Source organism: Mustela nigripes, chromosome 14 (assembly GCF_022355385.1).
Source record: "Mustela nigripes isolate SB6536 chromosome 14, MUSNIG.SB6536, whole genome shotgun sequence".
NCBI lineage: Eukaryota > Metazoa > Chordata > Mammalia > Carnivora > Mustelidae > Mustela > Mustela nigripes.
The window spans coordinates 45,690,139-45,708,643 of record NC_081570.1 but is presented as its reverse complement, the minus strand read 5'-3'; the positions used below and the strand labels follow the sequence as shown (position 1 = coordinate 45,708,643).

General features: G+C 46.9%; 1 protein-coding gene across 1 annotated transcript in view; it reads right to left on the bottom strand.

Moving 5' to 3' along the window:
• Nucleotides 1–7,897: 7,897 nt before the first annotated feature.
• C8A (complement C8 alpha chain) overlaps nucleotides 7,898–18,505 on the bottom strand; it is a 65,186-nt gene continuing 54,578 nt past the window's right edge. Inside the window, exons 8-11 of the mRNA XM_059374885.1 lie at nucleotides 17,898–18,029; nucleotides 16,350–16,507; nucleotides 12,136–12,358; nucleotides 7,898–8,422 (exon numbers count right to left, since the gene is read on the bottom strand). Of these exons, the coding sequence (XP_059230868.1) occupies nucleotides 8,271–8,422; nucleotides 12,136–12,358; nucleotides 16,350–16,507; nucleotides 17,898–18,029 (665 nt within the window). The 3' untranslated portion in view covers nucleotides 7,898–8,270. The remainder of the gene's footprint in view (nucleotides 8,423–12,135; nucleotides 12,359–16,349; nucleotides 16,508–17,897; nucleotides 18,030–18,505) is intronic.

Genomic DNA, 18,505 nt, shown 5'->3' with positions numbered 1-18,505 from the left:
TCTTTTTGCAAACAAACCCATTTAGGAGGAGGCTGAAACACGGCGTTAAGAATTAAGCAAGATAAATGCAGGCTGGGGTTTTGGCACATCTCGGCGCCCGTAGCTCGCAGTGGCGTGTCTGGGAGGGGACTGCGGGGTCTGTGGGGTGCAGTCCAGGCAGGGTAGTTTGGCAATGGTCCTGGAGGCTTGAACACACCACAAGATACCTGCATGAGGGAGGGTTTTGCATCTAAGAGCGTGAATCTCTGAAATGCCGTGGGCTCCACCATGTGTTTGATGGGAGGGGAGGGGGTCTCTCCCTCTCTGTTCCTCCCTGCATGACCTTGGGCTAATCACATACCCTCTCCAGGAATAATAATTATTATAATGATTTTAACAGTAGTAATAATAATAACAGCTGCCGATTAGCGAGCTCGGTCTATGGAGTCTTTCAACCGAAATGAGCTCAGTTCTTTAACTGAATAGGACGGGGGAGAGAGATTCATACAGTCATGGGGTGACTCGTGGAGAAAGCTCCACGGGGAAACACGGTCCTTCCTGCAAATGGGCTCACTGTGCAAATCAAGGTGAGATGCCAAGGCTGGGGGAAACGGCCCCTGCTGGCCCAGAATCCAGAGGAAAATGCTATCTTTGTTTTAAAGAAGAGAACTTTGGCCTGTTCCCAGGCGCTGATTTGAAAAGCTCTCAGGAAAAGAGTGGGCCTGCAGCAGAAAGCCCTTGGGACACCAGCCAGGTCTCCCTGGGGACCTTCTGATTAGTGTCTTGATAGAGAAATATTTTGTTTTACAGACTGAAGATGTCCTTAATGACATTATGTCTACTTGCCGGCGTCTCTGGGCTCTGAGGACATTGTGTTATAATTTACTCATTTACCATCTTTCGTCTCACGTATCATGTCCTGGAGGAAGGCTAGTGTCTACTGCACTTTTATGTCTCAAGAACCCAGCGTCCTGTTTGGCACAGCGAGCAACTGCAAATAATTATTGCATGAATTCATGACCTAACAAAAAGGAACGTGACAGGGCAAAGGGCAGAACTTTTGCAGGCCGGTGAGAAACTCGAGTGAATTAGTAGCACATGATGGTAGTGCCATGAAATCTGGGGTACAGCAACCCTAAGTAAGAGGGGCAACGCTCATAGCAGGGGAGCTGGGGGAGGCACCTTCAGCCAGCTTTGAGGGTAGCATAATGAGCATGAGTGAAAGGAAAGAGACAGAAAAACAACCAGTGTCGGGGGGAGGGGTTGGGGCTGATGATACTTGGGGAGGGGTGTTGGGGACACCCCCAAGGGACCACCAGAATTCCACAGAGAAACATTACAGAGGAAGAGAGCAGGAAACTCTGCAACCATTGGTGGGGGGAAACTGAGAAGCATGTTTACAAATGGACGCCCACAGCAAGGCCCCAGAGGATTAAGGGCCAGCCCAGTCTGTGGCAGAGGTAGGAAAGGAACAAAGAACCCCTTCCCCCCTCAAATGTTGTCTCCTGGCATTCTGCTTCCGCCTTCTGTTTTCATCTGCTGGTTCACTCGAAACCTGGAATGCCCACCTCAGAACGCAGCCCCTGGAATAGTATACCGTAAGCCTTGGAGATTCCCTCTTCATTGAAGGCCGCCGCCAGGAAATCAGATTTTTTTTTTTTTTTTGTACAGCGTTTTCCTCTTGGAATTCTCTTTCTTGAACGGCAGGCCAGATTTCATGCTGAGGTAATCAGAAATGTAGGGTTTACTGAGCCATCCAGGGAACATCACAGCCTCCTGGGCTGACCTGGAAACCTGGATGAAGAGAAGCCAAGGGGCGGGTTCTTAGGAGCAGGTGCTTTGGGGCCATGAGGCCTGTGTGTGCAACGTTGTCTGGCTTTGTGGCTTGTTAGCTTTGTGGCTTTATGCAGGCGCCGTACCCATCTGTGCCTTTATTTCTCCATCTGAAAGAGGGGGACGGTTACAGTAGCGACCTCCTGGGTTTGGGGAGCACACCAGAGCCGATTCACTGATGTGGTTTCTGGGGATTCTCAAAACATCAACAAGAACAGTGGTTTGTTGGTTTGTTTGCCGGTTTGTTTTGAAAAGTCACTTAAGACTACTTTAAAAACATTTCAGTGCTCAACCCGCTATAACCATGAGAACAAAAAAGACATAAAATAGCTGAGCTCCTAGGAGATGTCTTCATAAAGGACATGGAAGGCTTTTCTAGCCCAAGCTCTGGGTTATTAAGGGAAAATGTAACAGCATAATAACTAATATTTGCAGAGGGCATTACCAGCTACAAAGAACTTTCACACACCTAATCCGGCTTAATCCTCTCAATGGCTACAAGAGGAAGGGTTTATTATCTGCCTTTGACAGGTGATGAGAAGACGCCTGGGACAGACTGTGCCATTTGCCCAAGACCACACAACAGGAAAGGGGCAGCCCTGCCTCAGTCCCTCAGACCCTAGTGTCCAGCTACAGTAGAAGCAGATCCAGCAGGATCATACAGCCGGTGTCTGCTCACCTGCCCCCTGCATAGAAGAAGCAGAGGGAGGGCCCCAGTCTTACATCTCTGCAGCAGGGAGACCGAGCTGTTTCAAAGGACTTGCAGGCAGACGGATAGAGGTGTAGGACCCAAGGCCACCACTTCCTAGCAGAGTGGTCTTGATCAAGCCATGGATCCCCTTTGTGCCTCGGTATCCCCATCAGAATATGGGGCCAGTCGTCCTCGCGGCACAGCGTGATGATTGAATGACATGACAGACGCAGACGGACGGCTGTCACCCCAAGGGCCTGGCACGCGGCGGCTGCTCGACTGCCTTTCCACTCTTGGGTACTGAACGATCCAACCCTCTCTACCATCTGCCTCTTCTCACCCGGCCTAGCATCTGTCTCTTTCGGGGCATGTAGATTGCCTTGTACAGAAAGGAGAAGGAGAAGAAACGGGGATTGTATTTACAGTGGGAAATCCTTGGAGGATTGTCAAAGGGAGGCCAGTGGCTGGCGTGACATTCACCTCTGTGCGGGAGACCGCCCCGGAGCCCGGGCGCTGCCATTATCGGCGGCGGCGCCCACCAGTTATCTCGCGTCTCCACCTTGCAACCCCAGGTGTTCCTTCATCCATCACCCGCCCTCGTCCTGGGTCCACTCCCCCTTCCCCCTGCCACCTCCTGCCTGACGGGCCTCCTTGTGAATAAGCCGGTTTGTTCATATCCTGAAAACTATCTGATTCTGGCCCCTTTTACCCCAAACACCATCCATCCATCAACTGCTCGTTCTTGCTTGGTTAGGAAAATGGGAATGGGGGAGGGAAGCAAATAATAAAACTTCTCAGCGGCTATCTCTAAGGAAACAGAATGGATAGATAGATCCGTCAGACGTGTATCCTGGCACTGGACAGCCAAGTCCATTTGTTACAAACTGGTTAGGCAGGAGGATTTATCTTACATTTTAAGCTGCTACTATAGAAGGGAAACAGTTTCCTTTATCTCTCCCAGGAGAGTTGGGGGGGGGGACCCCTGAGGCCACTGATGCAGAATTTTTAACTCGATTTGATGGGCTTTCCTTCACAAATGTAGAAAAGGGGGTCTCTCTCTCTCTCTCTCCTAAGTTTACACAGCCTCTTGGAAGGGGGTGGGCTGTCCTCTGATGCATCAGGAAGACTGCAGGATTGGGAAGTCCTGTGAAAATATCTTCCGTGGGGTTCTCTCTCACAGATCCCTGACCCTGCATGCTAAGGCCGCTTCAGACACTTTGTTTCTAGCACGGAGGGAGAGACCCAGAGAGAGAACAGCAGCCGACAAACTTTTATCAAGAAGCTCCTATGTGCTGGGTGTTCTGCTAGGTATTGGGGCTCCAAACATGAGGACAAGTTTCTGTCTGCTCTGCAAAAGTCACTAGGTTTGGGAGACAGACAAGTAAGCTATGGTGGTAGACTAGAAAGTGCTGGAATACAGAGCCATATGAAGGAGTGGCGCCTGACAAAGTATGGGCTAACCAGAGGGGTTAAGGTTGACACCTAACCTCTTGCCTAAAGATTACTGGCAAAGAGCTAAGAGAAGAGGAAACAGCTGGGCAGGGCCCTCCTGGGCAGTATGTGCAAAGGCCTGGCGGGGACAAAAAGCCTGACCTATTTGAGGAACTAAACTCAAAATCGTTCATTCAACAAATATTTTTTGACCCTCTATAAGGCACTGGGGATCCAGCCATGAAAAAGTTTGCATAGTAACAGGGGGAGGCACACCTAGAAAAATAGAAGAATAAACGAATCTATAATCTCAGTGCTAAGTGCCATACAAGAAAACTAAGTGGGAGTAAGGCCCTTGGAGGGGTAATATTTGAGCAGAGACTTGACTGAAACCAGAGTGTAAGTCTTGGATGTGCTCATCTAGAAGATGAGCATTTCAGGCAGAGGGTTCTGTAGATGCAAAGGTCCTGAGGCTTGATATGTGTGAGGAGCCACAAACAGCCTTTCATGGCTAGAGCAACACGATTGAGGGAAGGAATGAACAGAAGGAAATGGAAGTCGGAGAGCCAAAGGTAGACCACAGGGCTTTGTACATCCTGCAAGGGCAATAGATTTTTAGTTTGAGTGCCTCATAGAACCTAAAAAAGAAGCTGAAGTTGGAGTGGCGCATTGGCATCCAATTCTAGAGAACCTTGTGAATCCAATTAAAAACCTTGGGTTTTCTAATAACGGCTGTGGGGTGTTGAACCACCAGGAGAACCTGAGGTGAGCAGGAAAGTGGCATCTACAGAAGTTTCCCCAGTTCCAAGTACCAGCTGCCCTTAGGAACGTCTTGGGGACCAGACCAAAGGTCTGAACTCAGCAGTTCCCAGCCTGAGAAGGACCAGCACTCAAAACCAGGAGCCGAGCAGTGAATCACCACCCACACCACCTGACCCCATGCTGCTTCCTCTGCGGTGTCCTGCCCCTTCTCCGCCTTTCCTTCTTTATCTAACTCCACTCATTTCCTAGACTCCAGTCCATCCTCTCCTCTGGGCTGTTCCCCACGCTGGGGTAGCCACCCTCTGGGGCTCCTGCTGGCATGGGATCCCTTGTCATCCCCGGCCCCCACACTCTCATAGGGTCAGAACCACATCTGACTCCTCTCTGTGTCTCTGGCACCTGGCACAGGAGCTCCCCAAGGGGCTTTGCCCACTTCCCAAGTGAAGGGGAAGCAGTCCCCATGGCCTTTGTGGAAGAGAGGTGTCCTTCCACTAATCCGCATCAGAGCCCCTTCCTGTCACGACCCCCAAGAGCTTCGTTCTGCCATCTCTCATTTCTGCAGCATGGTTTTTGAAGCCTGACCTTTCTCTGTGTCCATTCTCTTCACCCTAAAGGGAAATAGAGTTCAGAAGAGATTCATTGAGTGAACTCTTTAGATCTTCCTCTATCTCAAAGAAGAAAAAAAGCAAAAAAGCCTCTCCTTACTGCTTTCCCTCCTGTCGTTAATTTACTTTCCGAAAGACACCTTGTCAAGCTGAAGATTCTATCTTTAAGCCGTGTTTTTACACCCACTACCTACAAAGCCTTAGATGATAGGTCTCCCGAAAGGACCTGAGGGAGAATCTGTTTGACGAGCTTTATGCCTTTGCTTGGCAAGAGAGCCAGGCATACTCGAAGAAGGAAGGGCACTGATCTGGAGAAGGGTTGCTGCTTCTGAAACTGTCCCTGCCACTGTATTGTGATTTCTGAAACTGCTGGGGAGGCAGCATCGTTGGAGGAGCAGGGCAGATGCTGGCGCTGGTTCCCTGGCTCTGGCGACAGGAAGACAATGGCATGGCTCAGGTGGTGGTTGGGGCTTACAGGTGATCCAAGCAGTAGCTTAACCCCAAAATTCTCATCTCCCACCTAGATGACTAGTTTTTTTTTTTTAATTTTTATTTCTTTTCAACGTAACAGTATTCATTGTTTTTTTTTAATATTTTATTTATTTATTTTACAGAGAGAGAGAGAGAGAGAGAGATCACAAGTAGGCAGAGAGGCAGGCAGAGAGAGAGGAGGAAGCAGGCTCCCTGCTGAGCAGAGAGCCCCATGTGGGGCTCGAGCCCAGGACCCTGAGACCACGACCCAAGCCAAAGGCAGCAGCTTAACCAACTGAACCACCCAGGCATCCCTTCTTCTTGTTTTATTGAAGTATAGTTGATAACAGCTTTAAAGCTCCCAATATCTGGCTTGTACTTCCTGACATTTGGATTTCATGGGTCTGGGATACAGCCTCTGGACATCAAGGTTTTTTAAAACTCCCCGCCCAGGGGCACCTGGGTGGCTCAGTGGGTTAAGCCTATGCCTTTGGCTCAGGTCATGATTTCAGGGTCCTGGGATTAGGCCCTGCATCAGGCTTTCTGCTCAGCAGGGAGTCTGCTCCTCCCACCACCTGCCTACCTCTCTGCCTACTTATGATCTGTCTGCCAAATAAATAAAATCTTAAAAAGTAAGTAAGTAAATAAATAAATAAAACTCCCCACCCAATTCTACTGTGCAGGTGAGTTTGAGAACTACTGCTTTCATGAAGACTGAGCTTGAATGTCCTCTGTAAATTACGCACTCGACCTCCTCCAGTTACTAGCATGTAACTACCACTCCCTAGTGAATAATGAATGGAAATTAATTACATATGTAAATTAACTTTTAAAGAAAAAGCAAGTTAATGACAGAATGAGAAGGAGTGAAGGAGTCTTCTTTCAGATGGAAGATCTAATGAGTTCAGAAATGAAACTTACAAACTCTGTTTTAATTAATAATAGTTACAATAGTAATAATAAGAGTGATGCTAATAATTCCACGTGCCACAGGCACTGTGCTGTTTTATATGACATATTTACTTTCACCTTCTTCCCCACTCTCCATTCTTAACATGTGCACCTGCGCGTCCCCCCTCCAAGGTTCTTTCTCACCTTCAAATTTTGTTACGTGCTGAATTTCTGTCTTAAAGGCCTCCTCCTTCTTTGCCTAGTTTAAAAACCTTCAAGGTCCGGATCAAGCCCCATTCCATATATAAAATGCACACACCACCCAAGGAAACTAAATCTCTCTCCCACCTGGCCTCCTTGGACACTTATTTTGGCATTAACTCAGCAATTAATTCCCTGTGTCCCTAAAACCCCTTCTTGTTGTTTCATATCTTTATGTCTTATGATTACTATAAAAAGACTGAGGATCCTGGGAAGACAGGGAACATCAATATATATCAATCAACAGGTTTTGTTTTTTTTGTCTCTATTGGAAATGCAGAGTCCACCACCAAGGAGCTCTCAACCTATAGGAGAAACTTAGAGGTAAACAGAAACGTCAGTGAAACACAACTCATTCTCTATTTGAGGCATGACTGGAGTGCTGTGGGAATACCAAGGCAGGCTGGTGCTCTGGCTTTCCCATAGGTGACAGGGAAAGTACACTGATCAGCATTGGTTGGCCCTTCTGGATCCCGCTCCAGTCTCGGGATTTGACCCATTTGGACCGCATGTCTGAACTGACTCTTGAGGTCAGCCCCTCACTTCATCCTAAGGTCGCTTGTTAGGTCCCTCCCAATTCAAGGCGCAGGGCTGGTCTCTCCAGATACAGCGCTCCAGCCAACAAAGCTGATCACTCACGATTACCGTCCCAGGGGAGAAAAGGCATAAATAGTAACAGGGCATAATGGCAGTTGGTATAGAATTATTAAGTGTGAAAAAATGCAATGAAGGAAGAGGGTAGTGTGCCCTGAGATGATGACTGAGGGAAATCTGTTATCTGTGGTAAGAACTTAACCAAGAGAGATTAAGTGACGGAATAAAGGAAAATACTGTTGAATCCGGGTGAAGGAAAATTGAAGAAACTCAAGTCAGTCTTCATTTTTTTTCTCATTATTTTAGTGTGCCTGCTTATTCTGTCAACTAGGAATGGTTCTACGAATGAACAAATATTGTACTTAAAGAACTGAAACAATTCTCATCATACTTTGTTTTATTGGCCATTGACGGTTTCAACCACACCTGCTGGCCTCATACCTCTATAACGTCCCATAAATCCCTCTAAGGCATGGATTGAGATTTCTCCCTTGCTGTTTTGGTTTTCTGGATGATCTGAAGTGCTGTGAGCAGGACCCAGCCCCTAGTTAACCCCCAGCACCTGGTTGTCTAATGACTAGAGTAATAGGACGGTTAGTGGCTTGTAGATGGTGCGGTCTGGTCCTGGGCTCAGGAGTTGGCAGAACAGAGAAAAAGTTCATGTCGATTTGCATTTTCCCTCAGCTGAAGGAAGTCTTTATCCAGCAGTCAGTGCAGGGGGTGACATCAATGGCATCGGTGCGCAGAGGCCCTCAGCAAGCCCGGGTCTGCACTTTTCCCCCCGGACACGAAGCGCCTCCGTTCTGGGGTGCGGGGTTGTTGCACTCTCTCCTCCTCTCCTGGGTGCCTGCTCTACAGGCAGACCAGGAGCTCCAGCAGCTCCAGCGACCATCCGCCTTGGCTCCTGCACAGATAATTTCCCAGGGGAGGAGGAGGTTAGCCTACAAGAAGCAGCTGGGACTATCAGGAGGGCAGCCCAACCCATTGCCCTGGAGTGGTCGGCAATCTCTCCTTAGGGAGATGCCTGGTACAGCCAGCCCAGACCTCTGTTTTCGCCACCTTACACTTAATTTGAAACTCTGGATAGAGTAAGAAGAGGCCACTGAGAGTGGTTCGATGGAAGATAGATAGGCGAGTGAGCCGGGAAGGCGTACTCCTCCAGAAGAGTGGCACAGAACCACTGGAGGGTGAGAAGAGCAGGGACCACCCCCCGGCCGGGGGTTCACAGATAAGGGCTAGCCTGACAGCCCAGTGGAGAGGCTTGCTGGGCTTTTGTGAGTGTTGGCAAAGCAGACCTCCTCCAACTCTGATGGCAGGGGCACAGTGGGTAACAGGGGCTCTGCGTAGAGCATGAGAACATAGGCACTGATCATGGGTTGCCCCTGGAAATCCAGCTCGTGCACCCCCCTGGCCTGGAGCTGCTGCCTCCTACTGGCTCTGTGCCTTAGGGAAGACCCTCTCTCAACCTGAGTTTTCACCTCCGTAAATGAAATAGCTGAACTAATCTGGTGGGGTTTTTCCATCATTTTTTTCATTACTGTTTCTCCCCCACACCACCTCCCGCCTGCCCCGTAAATGAAATCTCATACAGCCCCAATATGGCAGCCAGATGAAAGTCAGGCTGTTTTATTTGAAGCTGGGGTGTCTGTCAGGTTTGCTCCGCTCCCCTGGGGCAGCCCCTAAGACTGCAGGTTTCCTCAGATCCCAGTGTGAGTATCACTGGATTAGATTATCTTCAGGTCCCTTCCAGCTCTGTAATTATACTCCCTGATGGGACAAACACAGCAGATGTCTATGTCTCTATTTTTCTCACTCTGTGACTTGGTCCCCATAAGCAAAGGTTTGCAGGGAAAGTCCTTGGGGACCAATGTCAGTGGGTGTCCATGGTAGCTGGCTTCCCAGTCTTAGATTTCCTTACCAAATTAATCTTTGTCAGGCTGAACTTTAGTCTGGTGCCCCCAAGGCTACCTGATGTCCACACGGTGCTTGTAACAAGGTTGATGGGATACCTGTGTGCTGCTTGCAATTGACTGAAAGTAGTCTTCAGGAGAAATGGGCTGTGAGGAGAAGGACCCGTCCTCTGTGCCCTGCCATCAGCCCCCCAGATCTTTGGCATCATGTCTGCCTTCCCCAGGGCCCATGGTGTGTACATATGACTCAGCATAGCCACAACTGAGCCCAGCACTGAACCGCTGAAGAGGCATAACTAGGTAACCCACATTCCCTATTCCCTTATCTCTGTGGTCTCAGACAGGGATCCAAGGAATCCAAGCAAGTCACTGGGACTGCGGGCCCATGCTGTAACTGTAATTAGTAAGGCAGGACTCTTTGAGTCAGGATCGACTGATAACCATGTTCTAGGACATAGCTTCCCTTCTCTCTCCCCAAAATAATAGTCAATGCAATCATCTCAGGCCCTCTGCCCCCATCTCCGAAACTTCCCGACTCTTACGATGTACATCAGTAGAATAGAATGTAGGATAAGAGCTTGGGTCCTGGCATGGGTCCAACCACCTGGGTCCAAATCCTGCCTCTGACAGTCGCCAGCTGGATGGCTTTGAGCAAAGTATGTCTCCTTCCTCCTACCCCAATTTCTCATCTGTGAATTGGGGCTAATAATGGTACTTATAACATTTTTGAGGGAACATAGGAGTTTATGCCCAGGGAGTATTGAGATAGTGTTGGCTCAGAATAAGGATGGTATTCTTTCTGTCCACTGACCTGTGGTCCCTCTGGAAAAGCTGCCTGGCCAATGGGGAGAATGAAGGCTGAAACCCAGCCCACACTTTGCCTGAAAAGTTAAGAAATCCCAGGACCCAGGAACTGGTATCTGTCAGCCCTGAGAAGTTTCTTTGTTTTTTTCCCCATTTACCCATCCATTATGCAGTGCCTTTGTTCAGTTTCCATGAGGGAACTGTGCCAGTCTTTGCCCTGGTAATGAGCCTACTTGTTTTTTATTCTCTGCACTCTCCTTCATAAGGACCCTGGGATTCACTCACCATCTTGGCTCACCATTCTCAGAATTCCTCCTACAAGAGACAAGGCAGCTCTTCCGGGATTTAATTAATTAATTAATCCCTTCAACCAGCAAAGGAGGGTTTTAGGCAAGGCACCAAACCAAGACAGACCCTCTCTTGGTGGAGTGATCTCTTCCTCTTACGTATTATAATAGATCATTATTATTTGCCACGTGTGTTAGTGTCACGTCAACACAGCCTGTGAGGAAGGTGCTGATACTCTCCCCACTTTTCAGGGAATTCTGGGATGAAAGTTGGCAACATTGGTATTCAAAGGTATTCAAAGGCCTATCTGCCAACAGAGCTATGCCATCTTGCTTCCCATTGAGAACTACGCCCCCAGTGAGGAAATTATAACCCATCATCGCCTCATTTTAAAACAAGGCTCCCACCCCATCTACTATGGGCATCAACAGTTTCTCTTATGGACCTAAGAGTAGTACCTTAAATATTCCTATCCAGACTTTCTTTTTTTTCTTTACATTATCTTCATTGCGCTTGCCAGTGGAGATGGATCTATGTATTAGTTGGGCAACCCATGTGTTTTCGTCATCATTCCATGCACGGCATAGGTAGCTTTGTATGGGCAGAAAATTGAAAGCTTCGGGATTTGAGCTAAATTCTTGGAGTAGAGATTCTTGAAGCTCCAAGGAAATTTAAATGAGTGAGATGAGCCCCAGAAAAAAAGAAATGGTTTACCGGTGTCTCACAGGAAGTTAGTGAAGTGGTTGCAACGCACATCTAAGTCCTCAGACTTGTTCATCTGTGAAGGATATGGATTCCTAATCCTTGTTTGAGGGCTTTCCTCCCCGGGACCAGTCAGTTCATGCTATACCACAGTACTTTGAAACCCGTCTTGCTCCAGCCCTTTTGAGTTTTGGCCGTAGTTCTGAGTACTTTAATGCCAACTATTTAACTCTTGTCATGAGTTGGATTGTGTGCCCCCAAAGGTAGGTTCAAGTCCAAATACCCATCCCCTGTAAATGTGACCTTATTTGGAAATAGGGCCTTTGCAGTTTATATCATCTTAAAATGAGGTCATGATGGAGTAGGGTAGGTCCTGATCCAATGACTTGCTTTTTTTAAGAAGAGAAAACACAGATGGATAGTGGAGAACACTGTGTGACGATGGGGCAGAGATTGGGATGGCACATCTCCAAGCCAAGGCCTGCCAGGGATGGTCAACCACCACCAGAAGCTAGGAGAAAAGCCTAGAATAGAAGTACCTTCAGAGCCCCTGGAGGAAAGCAGCCAATATACCTGAAGTTTCAACTTCTAACTTCCAGAAGTTTCAGACAGTAAATTTCTGTTGTTTCAAGCCACACAATCTGTGGTAATTTGTTACAGCAACCCTAGGAAACTAATACATCCCTCCAGAAATGAATCCTACTGTCCATACACACCTTGGCAAACAACAGATCTCATCTGAGAGAGGGTCTTGGTAGCAGGAAGAAAGCAGAGGAACCATTAAAGAGGGGAGGAGGAGTCAGCCATAAAGCAAGAGGTCACAGAAAAAAAGAGGCTGGGAACCCCAAGGTCTTTTCTGTGCTGGCCCCCCTGAGCTGGGCCAGGTTTGCAACTGAGGATGCATGGGCCTTACCCTCTTCCTCCATTTTCTCACAGGCAGAGCCCGTGCGACCCATGGGGCACTGGCACTTGCAGCTGGTGCCCTGGAGGATGGGCTCCCCGTTATTGAAGCAGGGCCCACAGCGGCAGGCATTGAATTCCATCATGTACTGGTCCAAAGCTAGCTGCAAGTTCCGGCGTTTGGTCTCCAGGGGCCCCAGGGTAGTGTGCCTCAGCACCTCATGGATGGGCTGCATCTGTGGGTGCGAAAAGAACAGAGAGCCTCTCCCTGGGCCTCCAGCTTCCCAGAGCCCAGCCACTGGCCATCAAGCCCCTGGAAGGCCTGCTACGTGCCAGGCACCGAACTAGACACTCAGCTCTACCCCACTGCATTGGATCCTCACTACCACTTAACTCCAGAGACTCCGAGTGTTTGAGTGACTCGCTCAGGATCACATAATTAAGTGTAAGAGCTGCTCTGGACATGAGCCTGCTTAGCTCTGAAAGCTGTGGTCCCCCAATCCCAGAGGAAGAGAGCTCTGTAGCAATCTACGCCAACTCTTCAGCCCCCCTCCCGCACTTTTAGGAGGCAGAGAGAGGGTAAAGTATTATGTGTATTTATGTGTTTTTTTTTTCTTGATTGCTAACTTTCAAAGCAAGAATTTAAATTAAAGTCCGTGATAGGTAGCTGTGGGGGCATTGCTGAACACTTCTCCTATTGGTATCAGCTTGGAGAGATGTGGGGAGGAGGGGGTCATTTGCATTTGAGGCCACCACCTCCCTGTTCCAGGAATGACTATAACCCAGGGTTTCCCAACCTCAGCAGGACTGCATTTCCGGCTGCCCTGGGGGAGGGCAGTCCCAAGCATCATAGGATGTTTAGAAATATCCCAGGCCTCTACCCACTGGATTCTGGTAATAACTTCCGGTTGTGAAAACAGAAACTATCTCCTGACATCGCCATTTGTCCCCTGTGGGGCGAAATCGATCCCAGGTTGGAAAACAGTAAATGTGGTAGAGAGCCATGAATCTAGAACCAGAAAATCTGGCTTCAGAGTCTCAGCCCTACGAGTCCCAGCTATGCGATCTGTCTGGTTACATGGGAGCCTGCCTTCTTTGTCTTTAAAATGAGAACAATCCACTTGCCTTACTTTTACTATCACAGAGTAAAAGTTTAAAAAACGCTGCTCCCATCCTAGTTCTGTGGTCTTTCCTGTCTATCTCTAAACCTCAGCCTCATTTTCTATAAGATGGGAACAATAACCTACTTCCTGGAATTCTTATGAGGATCTAAAGAAGTAATGAATGAGAAAACATTGCAGAAGGGAAGAACAATATAAAGTAAAGCACCATTTTTATTCGTTAGATGTGATGATGGAGCGGGGGAGACAAAATCCTTTATAGGGTTGTCTTTGGCATGATTTTAAGGCTATATTTTAACTCACAGTTATACACTGAAAGCTCCTTTACTGATTTCTCATTTTATAGGACTGTAACCTAAAACCCTGAGATGGGAGTGATTTGCCAAGGTCACAGGGCAATTCAGAGATAAGACTGAGCCACACTTGGGCAATCTCTCTTCTCTGGAATCAAGAGTCAATAGAGGGCACATGGCACTAGCCTCGAGTGGGTTCCTGGAAATGCGTACAGAAAGACCCGTGACCTTGGCTTGTGGTCACAGGTTGCAGCAGAGGTCGCAAGCCATGTCATTTCAGAACTGGCTGGGCTGCTAGCCAAGGGCAGATGACCACTTACTGGAAGCTCAGAAAATTTGGCCCTGTTATTAGGAAGTTAGTGCAGGATGTGCTGCTCTCTGACCCTCATTACAGATAATTCTTAACTCCAGGGAAGGTAGGACCATTGGGCAACTTCCCTGTGACCTTCTAGTAGGGCTCAGCACTCAGTCCCCTGCCTCTTACTCCTCACTCCCAGAATCCATGGGAAATGGGAAGGAAGCATTCCTTAGGAACGGCAGGTAGGAACTTAAAGGAGGGAGGAAGGATGGAGAAAAAGAATCTTAGAGCTTGAAAAGATATTGGCCATGGTTTTGTTCCCATTTTATAGATAAGAACACAGATTCAGAGAAGGCATGTGGTATGATATGAGCAACTCAATATAACCTAACACATAATAATATATAACATAGCACAACATCAAAACATAACATGATCTCCATATTCACTCAGTCTAAAGACTTGCCAAAACCCAGTAGTACTAAGCTAAAGGGCCATGCAAGTGAGTAAGCTATTGTCTCCACTCTGAGTGTCAGGTTCCAAATAACCCTGGCTGGACTCCTTGCCCATTGTTTGTCTCTGTCTCTTTCTCTCCCCCCAGCCCTTCAATGCATCCTTCATATATCTGTAAGCATCGTTTTTTAAAAACACAGCTTGAGCTGTGTCACCTTCCTGCTCTGTAATCTATTACCACCTTAATGCATCAAATCCAAACTGTTCAGGGGACAGCCTGTGATGTGAAGAGACCATGGGTATTAGCATCTATTGGACACAGCTCAAGTTGGGCTCTGCCATTTACCGGCTATGGTATCTGTCCAGCTTCCTTAGTTTCCATCAACATATCTCTTCAACTGACACTCACTAAGTACACACTACTCTTTCCCTAACCTTGTGATGTAACATTTTATTATCCCCATGTTGTAGAATAGGGAACTAGGGCTCAGAAAATAAAGTAACTTTATGTCCAAGGTTATACACTGAAAAGGTGGCGAGCCATGATCCAAATTATGTCTTTCTCATCCCAAATGTAGGCCCTTTTCCCCAAAGACAATATTTGGGCTTCTCCAAATCATTAATATCAGACTTCCCCTTGGAGGCTTTGCTCAAGGAAAACACAGAATTCAACTTTTGCCCATGAAAGTTTATATATTGCCCCTGATATCAATTTTACACTTTTTACCCAAATGGATAATAGCTTGATGATAGCAATTTTCAGACCCTATGTGAATTACAGGTGCATGAAAATAGTCCCTTACTTATTGGAGAAGAAATGAAATCAGGGTTAATCCATCTGACCTCTTTCTTCATGGAGAGTAGGGTATTATAACAGACTTTTAGGTTCAACTCTTGATATATATTTTAAGAAGAGGAATGTATCTATACCTTGGATTTTAAATATACTCAGAAAAAGGACAAGAGACAAGAGAAAATGGGCAAGAAAACAATAATATTTTGTTTTAAAGCCCCAAAATACAATTCTTTCCTTAATGGACTACCCTTGCCTAGGAACAGAAATAGTTTGACAACTGGTGGAAGAGTCTGTTTCCTTTGCACTTTGAGTACACTCTCACTGCCTTTGTGAAGTTAGGGATTTAAGGCAGGGTTTCTCAACTTCAGACATTTCTTTGTTGTGGGGTCTGTCCTGTGCGTTGAGAGATGTTTAGCATCATCCCTGGTCTCTACTTAGTAGATGCCAATAGCGCCTTCCTAGCTGTGACAACCAAGAACCTCTCCAGATGATGCCATATTTCCCCTGGGGAGTGAAGTACCCCCCCCCCATACTTGAGAACCATGGCTTTAAAAAAAGTGCTAGGGTAGAGGGGTGTGAGAACAGATTGTGAGGTCTGAAGGCCTGAAATCCAGGCAGCTACACATGAGCCCTGTGACTATAAATGGCTCACTGGTATCTTAAAACCTCAGGTCCCTAATCCTTTCCATGGGAAGACTCACATCTGGACCAGAGGTTCATTGTGATGAGGAGATGGGATCCCTTAGAGCAAAGACAGCAAAGACAGCTGGGGAGCACAGCTCATTCTTGTATGGCCTGTGAGCTAAGGATGATTATTTCATTTGTAAAAGTTTGTAAAAAAGAAGGAGGGGAATTTGTATGATAGAGATTGTATGTGGCCCACAAAGCCAAAAATATTTACTATCAGCTCCTTTACAGAAAAATTTGTGAACCCCTACCTGAACAAATGTGATTTTAAAGTCTTTTCTGTATAAATACAAGTTCCCATTTTTTCATGTGGCCTAATCCTGAAGAAATTCTGGGACTACTGGTGTAAAACTAGGCTCTGCCCAGATATTAAGCTTCTGCTCCCAGCAGTCCTGTGGCCCCGGGGTTTGAAGTCACGCACTCCCTACAGTCAGGCGTGGGGAAGGCCACCAGATCACTGTGCTGTTACATTTAATCTTGTTCTTTGATGGGCTCATAATAAGAAATATGAAATGATCTGGTCTGCTTCACTTTCATTCCTCATGGACGTAGAGTTTCTTCAAGTGCGAAAAGACTTACCTCAAAATCAATAACAACAGGATTATACTTTAATGACCTCCCCCAGGAACGATATGTAATGGTGCTACTGTTTTCAGACAAGCCACCGCCCCAGCCAGAACTGCCACCTCGCACCCGAGAAATGATGTCTTCCACACCCATGGCCTTCAAGTTGTTTACTGCCATCAAAGAAGAGAACTGCATTAGTTCATTTTCCAAAAAGCCAAAGGACTGGTTGGCAAGCCCCACTAATGAGATCTGGGACAGAGTTCCTGTACTCCCCTTAGAGCTGTCTCCCACACTTCTACCTTGCTCAGTTAACTCAGGACAAAGCAGAAGAGAGGGACCAGAGCCTAGGAATAGACTCATCCTCTGATCTAGAACAGATACTGGGATGAAAGCCCAGCCCTGACCAGCATGGCAGAGGGAGAGGATGGGAATGTGGAGGATTCATTCATGCATGCATTTATTCATTCAGATGCCCTGTGCTTACTACCTGTCTACTAGGCTCAATTAAATATCATTGTGGGGGGCGCCTGGGTGGCTCAGTGGGTTAAAGCCTCTGCCTTCGGCTCAGGTCGTGATCCCAGGGTCCTGGGATCGAGCCCCGCATCGGGCTCTCTGCTCAGCAGGGTGCCTGCTTCCTCCTCTCTCTCTGCCTGCCTCTCTGCCTACTTGTGATCTCTGTCTGTCAAATAAATAAATAAATCTTTAAAAAAATATATCATTGGTGCTAACAAAAAATAATGATTATCATAGGTGCGGCAACAGGTATCTCTGTGGGGCTCAGAAGGGGCATGGAGAAAGATCTACAGTAGAGGAAGGAAGGTGGTCAGGGTGAAAGGTGAGTTGTCTAGAAAAGTGATGAATTTTTGGAGGTAAATGGCGAGAGGAGGGAAGAACGTCACAGAGAAGAAATCATTTAACTTAAGGCCCTGGGGCATGAGTAGTCTAACACAATGGGAGTAACTTGAACCAGTTTTATGTCTACTTCATCCACTATATTGTAAACTGTTTCATCATCCCTGTACCCTCAGTATCTCCCACCTGAAAGAAAAATACCCCGCACATTTGATGAATGAATGCATGCATAAATACTCACACTAACTTGTTCAGGAAATGCCACAAAATATCTGTGCGCCGTCTTTCTCTAATAATTGTTCCTTGATCTTGGTAACTATGTTCTTCTCTCTCAGAAGACTTGTCTCCTCCCTCTGGACTATAAACTGAGAGGCCTTCATCTCGATAGTCAACTACCCAGCTTCTGTCTACACTTTTTTTTTTTTTTTTTACACATTCCTTTTATCCCAGGTCTTTCTTTGATCTTTATCTAGTGCTCAAAATCTAGAAGGGAGCACTTTCTAAAATCACATCTTTCTAAGATGACCTTAGCCCATGGTGCATTCAAAGTAGAGCCACAATCAGTCATTGGTTTGGGTATTTAGTACCTAGAGAGCACAACCATTGACTGAAATGGAATCAGCTGAGGGGGAAAATCATGTCCGTGCCCTGAGTGTATGTCCAGGAAAATCTATCTTCTCTGTGGGAGACCCAGTACTCAATACTTACTCTCATTGCCTCCTCCGAATTTTCTACAGTGGCCCCCTGATAACTGCCCTCCAATGCTTAAACGGTCTGAATAGTCATATTCAATGCCCACAAAACCTCCAAAGCATGTCTTGATATCTGTGATGGTAAGATCTGCAACAGGGAGACAGAGACACAAAATGCTGAGATGCTTTAAGACCGCGAATGTGGTTCATCTCCCACTCCTAATTCTCCCCCTTCATTTTTCCCTTCTAATGGGAGATGAAGCATGAGAAACTATGGACTCCAGGAATCAAACTGAAGGGTTTTTTTTGTTTTTGTTTTTGTTTTGTTTTGTTTTGTTTTGGTGGGGGTGGTGATGGGTGAGCCTGCTGATGGGTATTAAGGAGGGCATGGATTGCATGGGGCACTGGGTGTTATACGCAAACAATGAATTATGGAACATTATGTCAAACACTAGTGATGTACTGTGCAGTGACTAATGTAACACAATTAAAAAGAAATAAAATCTATTTTGATAACTCTGCCAAAAAAAATCCAAAAAAGACAGTGACTATAGAACAACTCCCTCACAGCAGTTATAGCTTGCTTTAATTTTAGAGTCCAACAGATCTAGGTTGAGATCCCAG